This window comes from Eurosta solidaginis, chromosome 4, assembly GCF_040869045.1.
Source record: "Eurosta solidaginis isolate ZX-2024a chromosome 4, ASM4086904v1, whole genome shotgun sequence".
Taxonomy (NCBI): Eukaryota; Metazoa; Arthropoda; class Insecta; order Diptera; family Tephritidae; genus Eurosta; species Eurosta solidaginis.
Window position 1 is genome coordinate 137,949,631 of NC_090322.1, and position 16,378 is coordinate 137,966,008.

At 37.3% G+C, this 16,378-nt stretch overlaps 1 protein-coding gene across 12 annotated transcripts in view; it reads right to left on the reverse strand.

The window, feature by feature from the left end:
* RhoGAP1A (Rho GTPase activating protein at 1A) overlaps window positions 1–16,378 on the reverse strand; it is a 143,302-nt gene that overhangs the window by 50,834 nt on the left and 76,090 nt on the right. For all 12 annotated transcript variants that reach the window (XM_067783023.1, XM_067783024.1, XM_067783022.1 and 9 more), the window contains 2 exons: window positions 15,892–16,181; window positions 15,689–15,809 (listed from right to left, as the gene is read on the reverse strand). In XM_067783023.1, the coding sequence (XP_067639124.1) occupies window positions 15,689–15,809; window positions 15,892–16,181 (411 nt within the window). The remainder of the gene's footprint in view (window positions 1–15,688; window positions 15,810–15,891; window positions 16,182–16,378) is intronic.

A 16,378-nucleotide genomic window follows, 5' to 3' on the forward strand; every position in this document is an offset into this window, starting at 1 on the left:
TCAGAAGGACCTAGATAATGTAATTACTTGGTGCAAAAATAATAAACTTGCGTTAAATGTTAAAAAATGCTATCATGTCTCATATTATAAATCCCGTTTACTCATTCCTACTTCCTACCACATTGGGGGCGCGCAACTAAGCACTGTTTCCGAGGTCACTGATCTTGGGGTGGTCTTTGATTCCAAGTTTTCTTTTCATAGTCATTTAAACTTTGCTATAGCTAAGGCTACTCGATGTTGGCGTTTGTTCGACGATTCAGTTCTGATTTCACTGACCCATATATTTTAAAATCACTATATGGGCAAGTCCTGTGTATCGAACACGGCATTCGCACGTATTTAAACGTGCATAAAAGGAAACATGAGAAGTGGACTGAGCGGATATTACAATGTTTGAACAGCACTTGAAGTATTTTTTGTCGCGTCCAACCGCATTATATTTGGTCATAAATAAGTATTTAAATGTTTGAGGTACACAAAATTTGTATGGAATGAAGCATTATATTAGTGCTGTTCAAACATTGTAATGCCCGCTCAGTCCACTTCTCATGTTTCCTTTTATGCACGTTTAAATACGTGCGAATGCCGTGTTCGTTACACAGGACTTGCCCATATACTACTTTCGTACGTTCGAGATTGGAATATGCCGTATTTATTTGGCGGCCGTTTTATGCTTGTCATATTTACCGTCTTAAAAGAATTCAAAAAGTATTTATTAAGTACGCTCAACGTCCCCTTCATTTCGATCTTCCTCTTCCTTCCTATGAATCCAGGTGTTTGCTTATCAATCTGAAGACTCTGAACTGTAGGAGAACTTTTCTCTCTCTAATATCTGGTTTTAATTTAATACTGGGGCTGTTGATTGTCCCTACCTTTTAGAACGTATTTTCTTTGCTATTCCACATATATGCTTAAGAAATAATGCGTATTTTTTTGTGGGCTTGGCAAGAACTAATTATGCTGCAAATGCTCCTCTTTCCAGAGCTCTTAAAGAGTTTAACTCGCTCTCAAATTCTTCAGTTTTGGATTTCTCCTACTCTGAAAATACTTTTAAATTGTTACTTAACCAAATGTTAAATTAGTGCGTAAAGTCTCTATATGTCATTAGTCTGCAAGAAATGTAACTATTTCAAGATGAGTAATAAATAAATAAATAATATCGATTTAGAAAAGTACACTAGTAATCGAGTCGAGAACGATTTGAGAACTATTGCAAATTCAATTCACATTAGGATCCCATTAAACATTATAAATAAATAAACATTAGATTTCGTTTAGAGATTTTTAATTTTTCTCGATTTGATAATAAGGTCCCATTATTTTGAGAAAGCTATGTTTTTCAAGTGCTCCTAGAGTCGTTCTCCAACATTAGAGATTCGAGAACAACGACAGTTATCTAATCTTTCTCTTATCTTTATCTAACTTCAGTGTTTGTTGGGTGTAGTTAAATGCTGTTGAGAATTATATTACCTTCACATTGCACCTTAAACCCGAGTTTATGGCCCATTTTGTTTCACGAAATGCATTTGTAACGTACCAACGTGGCGGGTATAAGAAAATTAACTTCAACACATTTTTAACAAGTTTCTAATCATCATATATATTATTTCTAATTGCTGTTTTTATGTACGGGTCCCTTTTTCGCTTTTATTTGGAATCCAAATCTATAAATACAGTTTTGGTTGTAAAGATGGAGATTCGGGCTATTAGCGAGCTTTGGGCAATTTTGGTCGTAGTGCTTTTGTTTAGCAATATTTTATTAAAAATAAACGATTGTGAGCACACAAAGAAATCTATTTGTACTATGACACTATTGTGAATATTTGCACTCCATTCCGGCAGTTGCTACCATACGCTAGATGGCAGCGCAAGCTGTAAGTTTTAATTGATTAATAGAACAACTGATTTCTGTTGATATAGACTTTTATATTGATTGCGTAAGATGCGCACGGGTCCGGCTCGTAAAATATATTGTGATTCTTGGAAAGAGGAGGACAATGCCTTAAAAAAACCCTATAACCCATGGAAATGTGTAGAAGTTATTTTAAAATACCACCCAAGTGGTACATTACACATGAATATCGCAAAAACTTCAAACTAACCCCTCATATTAAGGCACTACTCTTTATTTTAAAACACAGTAGGTTCAAACACAAAAATTCCTCATAAACGCAGCTGGGACAGAATTTTTCAAATCAGCATAAAATATTTTTTGGCATATATTTTATGACTTGCATCTCTATCGTTAGGTCTACGTGAAATAAATTAGTCCCGAAAATATTTTTGCAAAATTTTAATTTTTGCAAAAGTTATTCGCAAAATAAGTTTGTAATAATTACTAAAACTTCCGTTTTTTTTTTAAATCGCTATAATTCAACGGTTTAGCCAAATTGAATGCAATGGATAGCATATGAAAAACAATTGTGTATGTTTTGATATACTTTTGAAAAATTTTAATAAAAGCGATTTTTTAAATTTTTTGGTGTATCCCTTTTAAGGATAATTGGTTTTTATCAATGTTCTCAGCCTAGGAAAAATTGTAAAAAAAACACAGTAAGTTCACTGGAACCTTGCAAACTGAATTCCGGCGAAAAAAATATGGTGACTATTTACGTTGAGCCATAAAAGCAAATAATTGCTCCACTCCCAAAGTCACTATTTCCACCTTTTAAAGTACTTTTATTCAATAATTGTTTTTGATTTATATTTCTTTGGAAACAGGAAGTAAGCAGACAATTTTCAGTAAGTCAACAACCTATTTTTATTAACACTAAATATATTATAATTGGAAATTTCCGTAATCATGCCAGCACCAAATTGCTGTTGTAATCCTTTGTAAAAAAAAAAGCACAACCATGTTCGGCATGGATTAAGATTAGTGAGTGATAATTGGGGGATTAATTATAAAACGATAATCGGGAAGTATTTGTGTACTTCGTGTCGATTAGAAATAAGTAAAAGAAAAGCAGAACTTCCAAAAACAGGCGAAACGAGCGAATCCGAAGATGACGTACCTAACTTATATAGTGATGACTCAGAAGGTATGATTGATTATACTATCAAACAGTTCATGGTCATTATACACACCTATTTACATACATCTATAATTCTCATATAATAGAGGAATACATCTTCGTATCTCGTATGGAAAGCAAGGAGTCAGGACCAGAAGATACTCTTTCAGATGCAAAAGTTACCGCTGAAATGGAAGTCGCTCTGTCTAAGCTTTTTAATAGGCACGAAGAAATGCGTCTACTTACATGTGCTCCGGTTGAGTGGTCAGCAGCACAATTAAGTAGTAACGCGGTACATGGCAGAGACTGCTTTAAAATCACGAAACTCAGTTGGATTTTGCTCCATTCCAAAGGCAAAACAGGGTCCTTCTTTACCCAGGAGTGTGGTGGACAAAGTAACGCAGTTTTATTTGTTGGACGAGTGTAGCAGACTGCATTACCATAAAACAAAATGGATCGAAGCAGCGGGTACAAAAACGACTTTTATTGGGTGATATAAGAGCTTTACACTAAATTTCTAAAGAAAAACACAAGTTTAAAAATAAGTCTCTCGTCTTTCACTAAGCTGCGGCCCCAGTATTGCATTGTTGTGGGATGTAGTGGGCGCCATAATGTATGCGTGTGCAAAATCCACCAGAACATGAAACTTAAAATTCAATGTTTAAACGACGCAATTAAAGTTGCAGGATGCGGTGAAAGGTTTTCTCTCGGTGATATGGTGAGGAAGATAGTTTGCTCTACAGAAAGTGAACTATGTAACCTGCAAAGCTGCAGACGTTGTCCACACTCAAAAAAAAAAGATATCATCAAGGCCATCTAGGCATCAATGTGCAATTTTTGGTTATCTTTTTTTCGTCATCAATGATCTTATGTTATTGACATTTTCGAAATATTAGTTTGATACCTGTATTTGTCAAGTTAATAGACTACATACAAATGTAATGCGTTTTATAATCAATCTAGTATTAAATTTTATCATAATGAAACTAGGAAATTTATACAGGCATCATTGTTGATACATTTTAAGGGCGAAACAAATATTTTCCATGGGCAAATCAATAGTCAAGATACAAAATTGATACTTTTAATTATAATTTTTATAATATTTATCGTTGCATTGATACCACGAAAAAGATACCGTTTATAGTTTCATTTTTGCACATCGTGTATTAAATTAATAGTGATACTTTTTTTTTGAGTGCAGGACTAGACGATTATATTTTAAACGGGCTAGAAAATGAACTTGAAACACACAAATATACGGTACAAATAATGGAATTGCACGGACAGGTAAGCAACATTTATAACCTCTCAGAGCTTTGAAATCAAATGTGCATATAAAAATCTTCCTTTATTCAGATGTGAACTAATTGAAAAAGAACAATCGATCACATTTTTAGATGACCTTAAAAAGGATATCTATGCGTCCATATATAAAGCATGATTTCGTTGCCAAAACACAGAGCGAGTTCTTTTCGAAGACAAAGGAAAATTTGAAGAGTGGCGAGTTCATTGTCACGTTAATTTCGCGGAGAATTATAGTTTTGTAGTTCAGGATGCGGTTCAGTCATACCACTGGTGAAATGATCAAGCAACTTTGCACCCTTACGTTATCTACTATAAGCTTGGAGATGAAATTATGAATGAATGTTATGTCATCATATCAGAGTGCAACAAACACGACACAACTGCAGTGCATCAAAAAGCTTGTCAAAAAGCTTGTATTTTTTTCCGATGGGTGTGCGGCGCAGTACAAAAACAAGAACAATTTTATGAACTTACATATCACAGGACTGACTTCGGCGTAATGAGCGAGTGGCATTTTTTCGCAACGTCACATGGCAAGGTGCATGTGATGGCGTGGGAGGAACGGTGAAACGTTTAGCATCACGAGCCAGTTTACAACGCCCATATTATGACTAGATAACAACTCCTCGCATGTTATATGAATGGGCATGCATATATTTTGATAATATCGCATTTGATTTTTGCTCAGTTGAAGAGCATACAGCTGAAGAGGGCGTCTTAATGAATCGTTTTAAGCAAGCCACTACAATACCTGGTACTCGATCGTACCATTCGTTTGTACCAATCAATGCAACCACTTTAGAATGTAGAGAAATCTCTGTATATTCTGTATATGATGTCCATAAAATGATCGAAAGAAAGTAGGGAATTATGAGTTCGGATAAAGCCGAACATTATATACCCATATGCGCACTTTACACATTATATCGTATACATAAGTAACATTCTCTAAAATACATATAGATTTTTCGAGAGGTGCATTTAAATGTATTTTTTTGAAATACTGTCAAAAATAACTAATTTTTTATATGTATGTATATAAATCCCAATTTTTACTCTATATATTACTTTTTGCCGTTACCAACCTCCTGTATACTAGTGCAGCTGGGTATAAAACACTATGTTAGCATTTGAATTAAAAATTAGTACAATGGTTAAAAAAACTCGTTTACATACATACATGCAAGTCGCAGTTTTCGTGGTATCACCATTGGAGCCTTTGAGAAATATAAATCAAAAACAATTATTGAATAAAAGTACTTTAAAAGGTGGAAATATGTATTATAGTGACTTTGGGTGTGGAGCAATTATTTGCTTTTATGGCTCAACGTAAAGAGTCACCATCTTTTTTCGCCGGAAATCAGTTTGCAAGGTTCCAGTGAAACTACTGTGTTTTTTCCAATTTTTCCTAGGCTGAGAACTTTGATAAAAACCAATTATCCTTAAAAAGGATACACCAAAAAATTAAAAAAAATCGCTTTTATAAAATTTTTTCAAAAGTATATCAAAACATACACAATTGCTTTTCATATGCTATCCATTGCATTCAATTTGGCTAAACCGTTGAATTATAACGTTTAAAAAAAAAACGAAGTTTTAGTAATTATTACAAACTTATTTTGCGAATAACTTTTGGAAAAATTTAAATTTTGCAAAAATATTTTCCGGACTCATTTATTTCACGTAGACCTAACGATATGACAAAAAAATATTTTATGCTGATTTGAAAAATTCTGTCCCAGCTAATGACTCAACGTGAACATAATATTGAACAAGAAATGCTAGCAATATCTGAACATTTTTGGAACAAATAAATGTTATTGACAATTATATATGATGGATGTAACTAAAAACCCATATTTACAATTATATTATGTAATTAATAATAATACGTAGTTTTATGGTGTCTGCCATTTCCCAATTTTTGTTTTTTTATTGAGCATTTCAGGGTTAGTACAAATCGTAAAAATTTTTCCAGTTTTCGGCCTTTACTATAACTTTTTCAGACAAGGTTAGGTTAGGTTGAGCTGGCCGGCCCATGACGACCTCACATAGACTGAATGAGGCCGTAGTGTTACCAGAAGTTTGTTTTAACGACCAAACTGAAAAACCCTATCAGAAACCAGGACCTATGTTATAAATAACTCCGTCCTCTTGGAAAATACTAGAAGCTTCTTAGGACTTAAGCCACATGCTGCTTCTAGATCTGACAGCTGTATCACTCCTAATAGCTGTAGTCTTAGCCTGGCAAGCGCAGGGCACGAGCACAAAGCGTGCTCGATCGTTTTTTCCTCCAGACCGCACTTCCTACATCTGCTATCACTGACCAAGCCTAACTTAAAGGCATGTGACGCCAGAAGACCGTGTCCAGTCAGAATACCCGTCATGAGTCTACAGTCCACTCTTTTTAATGATAGAAGCAACTTTGTTAGTCTAACGTTGTAAGACCTACACATAATCTTCGACACTTTACAGCCCCGCGCTTGAACCCACGCCTTTCCTGCTTGGTCAATCATGTGCACCTCTCGCCTTCGCTTAATCTCGCCCAGTCTAATTGGGACGTCTACGGAGCAAGCTTCAAGGAATGCGTCCTTTTTAGCTAGTTCATCCGCTTTTTCATTCCCATCTATTCCCATATGCCCTGGGACCCAATATAGATGTATGCTTCTCCCTGTCCTGGTTCTCTCCAGGGACTGCTCACACTCTAACACGCATTTAGATGATGTGCTATGCGAGATTATTGCCTTAATTGCTGCTTGACTGTCAATATAAAAGTTAACACGGTTGCGGCACAATCTATTCTCTTCCAGAGTTTCTACTGCTTTGGTTACGGCTACTATTTCCGCTTGGAAAACGCTACATTAATCCAGCAGCCTGTAGGATCTGTTTATTTCTGGATCTGTACAGTATACCGCAGACCCTACTCCTTCCACTACTTTGGAACCATCTGTGTATACATGTATCGCCTCGTCCGCCATTTGAGCACCCTTGCGCCAACCGTCCACCTCTATTGCGGCCTTAAGATCGCCCTCGAAGCGCAGATAGGGAATCAGGTAGTCTGTTCGTTTTGTGATTGATGACGCTATACTACTATGGCCGTATGGTCGGCGCTCAAGCTGCCCCGAGGCACCGAGGCTGGTTGCAGTTGTTAGCGCTATGTTCTTTGCTACCAGGTCTACAGGTGGAATGTGCAGAATGGCATACAGTACGGCCGTCGGGGTTGTTTTCAGGGCTCCCGTAATGCTAAGCATTGTTAGTCTGCATACCCCCTCTAATTTTTTGAGGTAGGTTGCTTTTTGTGTGGCTTTCCACCAAACAAGAACTCCATAGTATAGAATAGGGCTTAGAATCGCTGTAAAAACCCAATGAGAAAGAGGGGCGATAAGCCCACGTACACCCCAGCATTCTTTTACATGCATAAAGCTGCAGACATTGGTGCTTTATCGGTAACCGTATCGGTAACCTTATAACAGCTGATTCGTTAGACTAACAAAGTTGCAATCGATTATTGGTGCCGCTAAGGTCGTAACCGTATCGTAGCCAACCAATTGGTTTTTGGTTTACCGTCGTAATGATAAACAGCTGATTACTTTAGGGATACGACTACAGCGATACGACAAACGGCACCAATGACTTCAGCTTAAAGTGCCGTTGAAGCCTTCTTCACCCTCCTCCACGGTGAGCTTCCATGACAGCTTACTGTCTCGGATGATTCCTAGATATTTTGTGCAAGGTTTCTCCTGTAGGGTCACCCTCCCTAACTTAGGCCTGATCCTATTTGGAACCTTGTACCTCTTTGTAAACAAGAACATATCCGTCTTCTCCGCGTTGACTTTCAACCCAACATTTGATGCCCAGGTATGAATATCCCCAAGCGCCCGATCCATCAAAGAGCTAATCGTAGGAAGGCACTTTTTCAGACAAACTATTCAGTACATTGATATTTTGTAGTATATGTATTAGGGTGGGTCGATTTATTAACCGATATCGCCCCATCGATTTTTCGATAGGATTTGGGCTCAGGAAAAAAAGTTCCACTACGCATACCCAAAAAAATAATTTTCGAGCCTGCGACATTTCATCGATTTTTTATGCATTTTTTCATTTTCAAAGCTCCAAATCATTTTTTATGTATTTTTTTTTCGCGTCAATTGGCATAGTCCCAAGTGAATTAATGCGCTAAAGACGATGGTAAATGCAGTTTTTTGAAAAAAATTTCTTTTGTGGAGATTTAGAAGAATTTTTAAAATGAAATTTCGCAGGCTCGAAAATTATTTTTTTGGGTATGCGTAGTAGAACTTTTTCTCCTCAGCCCAAATCCTATCGAAAAATCGATGGCGCGATATCGGTTAACTTTCGTCCATACAAATCGACCCACAATAATGTATATATTGATGGCCAGTCGGTAATCAAGGCAATGATCTCACATAGTAATTCAAAAGGAGTGTCCTGGAATGCAAAGAAGCAATCCATTTTAGAGAAATCAAAGGGAGACAGGAGTTGCATAGGATCATGTGCAAATCGTATGACGTTAGACTCACAAAGTTGCTTATAACTCTAAAGAGAGAAGAACTAATGCCTGCGATGGGCATATTACATTACTGGACACTGCCTTCTGGCGTCACATACTTATAAGTTGGACCTCGCCAGTAAGAGCAGATGTAGGAAGTGCGAGCTGCAGAAAGAATCGGTTGAGCACGTCCTGTGTTGTTGTTTTAGCGAAGGTTTTGGTGAGTGGTTTTGATGTTTATGAACCTTTGCCGGATATAGATCCGGTCATTCCGGTAACAAGCACCATTAAGGTACTAGCGCGACCATCTCGTGAACGATTTAATATGACCACATTGAACCTTCTCACCAGGTCAAGCCTCCAGCTAATGGGTGCGGCAGAGTTGCCATATTTCGAGTCAGCTATGAAGATAGGTCCTAGAAAACTTTTAGTATTCGCCATGAAGACATATTTATTTTATAACGTAAGTCCTGGTACCTAGATGGGGTTTTTAATGTTTAGTCGTCATACAAATTCTGGTAACAAAATCAGTCTATGTGAGGTCTTATTGGCCTAGCCTAACCTGTTGTGGTTATTGCATTTTACATATTTTGTTGTACATACACGCACCGACACTTACACAGAAAAATATTCTGTTCAGAAAAACTATGGATCAGGCGCCAACTCGGATCGCTTCGGAGTTCTCTGTTGTGTGTTTTTTTTTTTTTTTTGAATATGTAAATTTTGACGGGGCAAACTTTTTTAGTTTTCTCTACGGATTGATACCGCAGTCAAACACCCTAGTTTCGACTTCAAAAATATATAACATATTGTGTTTGTCAAAGTTGTATTAAATATCTTTTGGTGGACTGTTTAATTTCTGATAAGCTTATGTAGTTTATTGTTGTAAATTGAAATTTTCTATGAAAGCTTGGTAGTTCTATTTATTTGACCTAGCAATTGTATCGTTTTGTCAGCATGGCTTGAAACAAGTATAATGTGATTATTTAATGACCTTTATTATAATTTGTTGTCAGAATTTAAGTAAATATGTATAGGGTGTCGAGTGCTAAAGTAAAGTAAGTAAAGAGGATGAGCTGTCAAAAATCTACTATAAAAAAAAACAAGACAAAGAAAACCGCCACACGAATCCGAAATTGATCGAGATAAATATCAGGATCACGCTGTTGTTGCATTTGCATGTTAAATTTTTATCGGAATCTAGATCAAACGTCATTGCAACTCAGCTAATTTATATTGCGAAAACACTCTTTCGACAGGCTAGATAGATGAATATAGATTCATGTGCCAAATGACGAACATTTAATGTAATGTGGCTCATCTTTGCTTGAAAATCATTCTAAGCAAAGATATGTAAATACTCTTTTACGTGTACGTTCTTAACGTGCATACTCTCACTTGCGGATAATGAGTATAATACTAATAACTTTTTTTCCCCGATTCGATCCATTTTTTTCTCAACGGCACTATAACCATAAATGTTTTTGCACTTCCAGTATTTCTTTGTCAAAAAATTCGTTTCAGAATACTTTTTTTGCATTATTTGTTACAATAAATTTAATATGAAAACATTTAAATATAATAATAAATTCGAAAAAACGTATAAGCGTATAGAACTATTAATTCTCTGTTGATGGCGGTTTCTATTTTGAAAATCGAACAAACCTAGCGGAAGTTATCGATTTTTGCAAACTAAAATAATTAGAAAAAAATGTTTGTTGTTTTCTTTGGCGCTTTTCGGCCGATTTAACTCAAATAAAGTCTATTTTTTTCATTTAAATCAACGCGTTTCGACGCATATTCGCGTCTTCCTCAGGATTCTAATTTATTTTTTGAAAATACGAAAAACAAAGTTATTAAATACAGGAAAATTAACATGTTACATATAAAACTGATTTTACATTTCACTAAACTTACAATATTGACAACATTGAATTCGTCTAGTTTTTGAGTACATATGAAAAGATATATACACATACCATTAACAAACAGATATATTTGTTTAAAAAAGTCAAACCGCACAGCACGTCTTTATTCGTCAATATTTTGCATTCTAAAAATGTGAGGCGTAGCATAACCTTATTAAGGTTCAGTTGGTCTTATATATGACTATCAATAGAAATTTGACACGTCCAACGCTTTTATTTAATTGTCTGATCAACGCCCTAGATTGATGATTAGTACCTAGGACCTACCTAATTATTTTCTAGCTTTTAGTATTATTATTACTTCATGTAAGTATTGTTTTCAATAAAACCGTTTAATTTAAACTCGCTCGACCCTACGTCACGTATGCTTGTCCCTCCTCGATCTACAAAATATTTTGATGTCACTTCTACCGGACTGTACGTAATATTTGTTCCAAATATGAGCCAAATCGAACATCATAGGTCGGTTTCTATTCATGTATGTATTATGTGTTCCAAATATGAGCACAATCGGACCACAAATACGATTTTTTTGAATATCTCGATCCTTGCGCAACCTAGCGGCGACTTTTTCATAGGTCGATTTCTATTCATGTATGTATTGTAACGAATTTTAGCAGCACTGAGCGATGCTATCGTTTCTAAGCCGATGCTAAGCAGTGACGTGAATGCACATCAATAATTCAATTATTATGTATCTACATAAACGAAACAATAACTGCGTCTACATATATGTACCATGTACGTATACGAGCAGCGGAGGGTCAATGCACTAACACATGCATATATCTGAGAAGTTTGAGAGCTACTGGACTAGTAGATTCTGGAAGCGCCTAAAAGATGTATAAAATTGTGTAATTTTAGTTATAGCTGAGAAGTTTGAGAGCTCATGGACAATGCTAGTAGATTCTAGAAAAATGCGAACGAGGAAACCAAAGAGTATAAAAGGCGACAGATTTAGAGGCGCTGTAATTCAGTTTGAGTTGAGCTATCAATCAGTTTGATTAAGCACGCGATCTGGCGGCCAATAGTAGAGTTTCATTTGAGTTATCAATCAGTTTGGTTATTAAGCCAGCGAGTAGCAAAGTATAAGTGTTATTGTGAAGTACTTTAATAAAGGCCATTTTTCCATTATTCAATATTGGAGTTATTTATTCAACAGTTTAGTGATTCGAACTTAGCAGAGGATTGCAAATAAGAGGATTTGCAAGTAAAATTCGTTACAATTGGTGTCAGAAGAGGAATTGTTGAATAAATTCCAGAGAACAACAAGGACATGGCAAAGTTCAGTGAATTGAAGATCCAGCAACTAAAGAAGGAGTTGGAGAGCCGTGGATTGAATACAAGCGGCGTTAAACTCGAACTTCAGGCACGGCTACGAGAGGCAATGGAAGCAGAAGGAATTGATGTGGACGAGTATGTCTTTTATCCTGATGGGGACGAGACAACAGCAAAAATTGGATAGAAAAATGAAACATCGCAGACAGTTACGAGCACAGACTTGAACATGATTTTGGCTGCAATATCTGCTCAAACATCGACAATGTCATCTCAACTAGAAGAACAGAAAACGTATATGACATCTCAACTAGAAGAACAGAAAACGTATATGTCATCACAGATGGAATCCCAAGAGACACGAATAACATCGAAGATGGAAGCACAGGAGGCACATATTGCAAGTGTCGTCAGAAATAACATCGAAGATTGAAGCACAAGAAACGCGTATGTCAGAAATGTCGACAAAGATTACATCCAATATGCCATCCCAACTGGAATCGTAGGAGACACGCATAACATCCAAAATGGAAGAACAAGAGGAGCGCTTATCATTACAGGTGGCACAAATGTCTTCACAGTTAGAAGCACAGGAAACAAAATTCTCATCACAGCTGGAGGCTGTTAGTGAACGACAAAATAAAGTGGAGGCCGAGATGGATGCTTTGAAAGATCGGATTCAGGAGTTACAATTGAACCGTCCAATCACTTCAACGTCTACTCTGAAGGTAAAATCCCCAACGTTTGATGGTTCTGTTCTGTTCCATTCCAGGTATTTAAGCTCCAATTTGAGAAGACGTCGGCAGCGAACAACTGGAATGCTGAAGATAAAGTTGCAGCTCTGTTCGTGGCATTGAAAGGGCCAGCAGCCGAAATCCTACAGACGATTCCCGAAGGAGAGCGGAACAACTATGAAGCATTGATGGCCGCTGTCGAGAGACGTTATGGAAGCGAGCATAGGAAACAGATATTCCAAATTGAGTTGCAAAACCGTCACCAAAGAGCTAATGAGACTTTGCAGGAGTTTGCCTCGGATGTTGAAAGGTTGGCTCATCTCGCAAATGCGGATGCACCCGTGGAATACACCGAGAGGGTAAAAATCCAGAGTTTTATAAATGGCATACGGGACGTCGAAACAAAGCGAGCTTCATACGCAAACCCAAAGCCAACATTCGCAGAAACGGTGTCACAAGCTCTGATTCAGGAAACAGCGTCGCTTCTGTGTAAGCCAGTTTTCAAAGCACGCCGTGTGGAAGTAGAAAGACCAGAGTGGGTAGGCGCAATATTGGAGGCACTGAAAGGATCGCAAAAGCGAAGTGAAAAAGTTATCAAATGCTTCAAATGCGGGAAGTCCGGTCACATAGCACGTCATTACGATCTTGGTCTTAATAGTTCCAACAATGTGGCTGGCCGTAAACGCAAAGCTGGAGGAGATGAGCAAGAGCGAGTAAGAGGTAACAGGTAGAGACCTAGATCCAGCTATTGAATGCCCTGTGATATCTGTGTCGCAAATTGGTAGAAAATCGAGCAGTCTTACCGTCAGAGGGAATGTGGATGGCAAAGAACGAGTACTGACTGTAGATACGGGCGCATCTCATTCCTTGATCCGATCTGACTTGGTCAACAGGAGAGTAAAACCGTTACCTGGAGCAAAGTTGCGTACGGTCACTGGCGAGTATAACCAAGTTCAGGGAGAAGTGATATGTGAAGTATTGATTGGGAAGGTCATGGTTCTACACAAATTTGTTGTGGCGGAGATTGTTGATGAAGTTATATTGGGAGTGGATTTCTTGGTTGACCATGACATCAAGATCGATATGCAGAGAAGGGTGATGCGTTATGAGAACCAAGATGTGCCACTTAACTTTAGTTTGGAAAAAGGGTTCAGCAGTAATCGGGTACTGGTGGAGAAGACTCGACGAAGGCCACGAAATTAAAAGGAAAAGGTTGATGGAACAAATGGGCCAAACAAATCAAAACCGAAGGTACCTGTGAGAGAAACACTGGCATTGAAAAGCCCTAACGGACGTACTAAAACGAAGAAAGAAAGCGAGGGTAGTTTCAAGCCGGAGCGCACTACTGTTGTGAAATGTGGGAACGATACTGATTATGCAAAGCAAATCCGTCCAGCGCAAGCTCTACGAAGTGGTTCATTGACCAAACAACAGAGTGTGAAGGAATGGCCCAGGGTAATGAGTAGTAAGATGAAACACTGGCATGACAAGAACTTTAATTCGGAAGGTTTCTTGGCGGGAGATTTGATACTGTTAAACAACCCTCACCGGCGGAAAGGTGTTCCAGCCAAATTTCGGTGCAGTTGGGAAGGCCCGTACAAAGTTGTGAAGAAGATCAGTGATACCATCTACCGCATACAAACCACTGGGAAACCACGGATTAGAAGAGTGGTACATGTGGAGATGCTAGCGGCGTTTAGATCGGGAGATTTGTCTGATCGGGACGATCAGACTTAGGTGGAGGGCAGTGTAACGAATGTTAGCAGCACTGAGCGATGCTATCGTCTCTAAGCCGATGCTAAGCAGCGACGTGAATGCACATCAATAATTCAATCATTATGTATCTACATAAACGAAACAATAACTGCGTCTACATATATGTACCATGTACGTATACGAGCAGCGGAGGGTCAATGCACTAACACATGCATATATCTGAGAAGTTTGAGAGCTACTGGACTAGTAGATTCTGGAAGCGCCTAAAAGATGTATAAAATTGTGTAATTTTAGTTATGGCTTAGAAGTTTGAGAGCTCATGGACAATGCTAGTAGATACTAGAAAAATCCGAACGAGGAAACCAAAGAGTATAAAAGGCGACAGATGTAGAGGCGCTGTAATTCAGTTTGAGTTGAGCTATCAATCAGTTTGATTAAGCACGCGATCTGGCGGCCAATAGTAGAGTTTCATTTGAGTTATCAATCAGTTTGGTTATTAAGCCAGCGAGTAGCAAAGTATAAGTGTTATTGTGAAGTACTTTAATAAAGGCCATTTTTCCATTATTCAATATTGGAGTTATTTATTCAACAGTTTAGTGATTCGAACTTAGCAGAGGATTGCAAATAAGAGGATTTGCAAGTAAAATTCGTTACAGTATTATGTGTTCCAAATATGAACCAAATCGGATCACAATTACGATTTTTTGAAATATTTCGACCCATGCGCCACCTGTCGGAGTTTTTTATATTATTGCATTGTCATCGGGTTCTGAACTATATTCCAAGTTTCAAGCTTGTAGCTTATCGGGAAGTCACTTAAATTTCAATTAAAAAATTCGTTCACAACGGCCGTGCCGTCGGCCTGTCAAGTCATGCTAAATAAAACCGTTTAAAAATACAACAACTTTGTTGATATAAGCAACAAAAATTTTTGCCAATTGCGTCAAAGCCTGTCGAAATAGCGTATTTGTAAGAAAAACGGGAGACCTAAGAATTTTAGGATGGTCCACTTGAAAAATATTCACTCTTGTAGAAAATATTGGTAGATTGAGGATTTTTGGTGGTAGAAATCATTTACTTATCTTAAGGGCAAAAATTATAAAATGTGGCTGAAGCAAAATACTAACTTGGGAAACAGAAAATACCCTAACACGTATATTAAAACAAATGTATTCATGTATGTAAAGAACAATCTACTACCTTCCGTAATGCACTGGGTGTTTGTGAATTTTGCTCATCATGAGATATTGTACGCATTATGGGCGGTCCGTCATATTCACCATCGCTATCTAAAGAACTTGAACGTGTTTCATTGCTTTGACTAAAAATGATAAAGAGGTGCAGTGCAATAAGAAAATATAGAATTAAATTTAATTAGGTATTATTGAATTTTATATACTCACTGTAAAAAGTAATCAATGTTTACATAATTGGAACTACGTCCTGGTGATTCCGGATCGGTTACACTCGCTTGACTACTAAGATGTGTGGCTGAACCTAATGGTAATGTACTTCCGGGTGTGGATAGATCATCGCGACTAGATGATGAGCCAGTGCCTGCCGGTTTTATGTAAACATATTCACCATCACCATTATCAAGTGGTACTGTATCATAATATGGCTCATTATCTGTTTGATGTGGCGTTTTTACACAATCTGAGCCCAGCGATGAAACTGATTCATAACTTTTTATCTAAAAATATTAAAATATCGCACAGCAATGTTAGTAAAGTAGATGAAAACTTCCTAATTCTGAAAAATTTCAATCCTGCTGTTTTGCGTAATTAAATAAATAAAAAAACAATAAGAAATTGTGATAAAAATGCCCTGTTGTTCTAACAGTGGCAAGACACCCAATTCTTCTCATGGCCCTATTAAAACACCAACAAA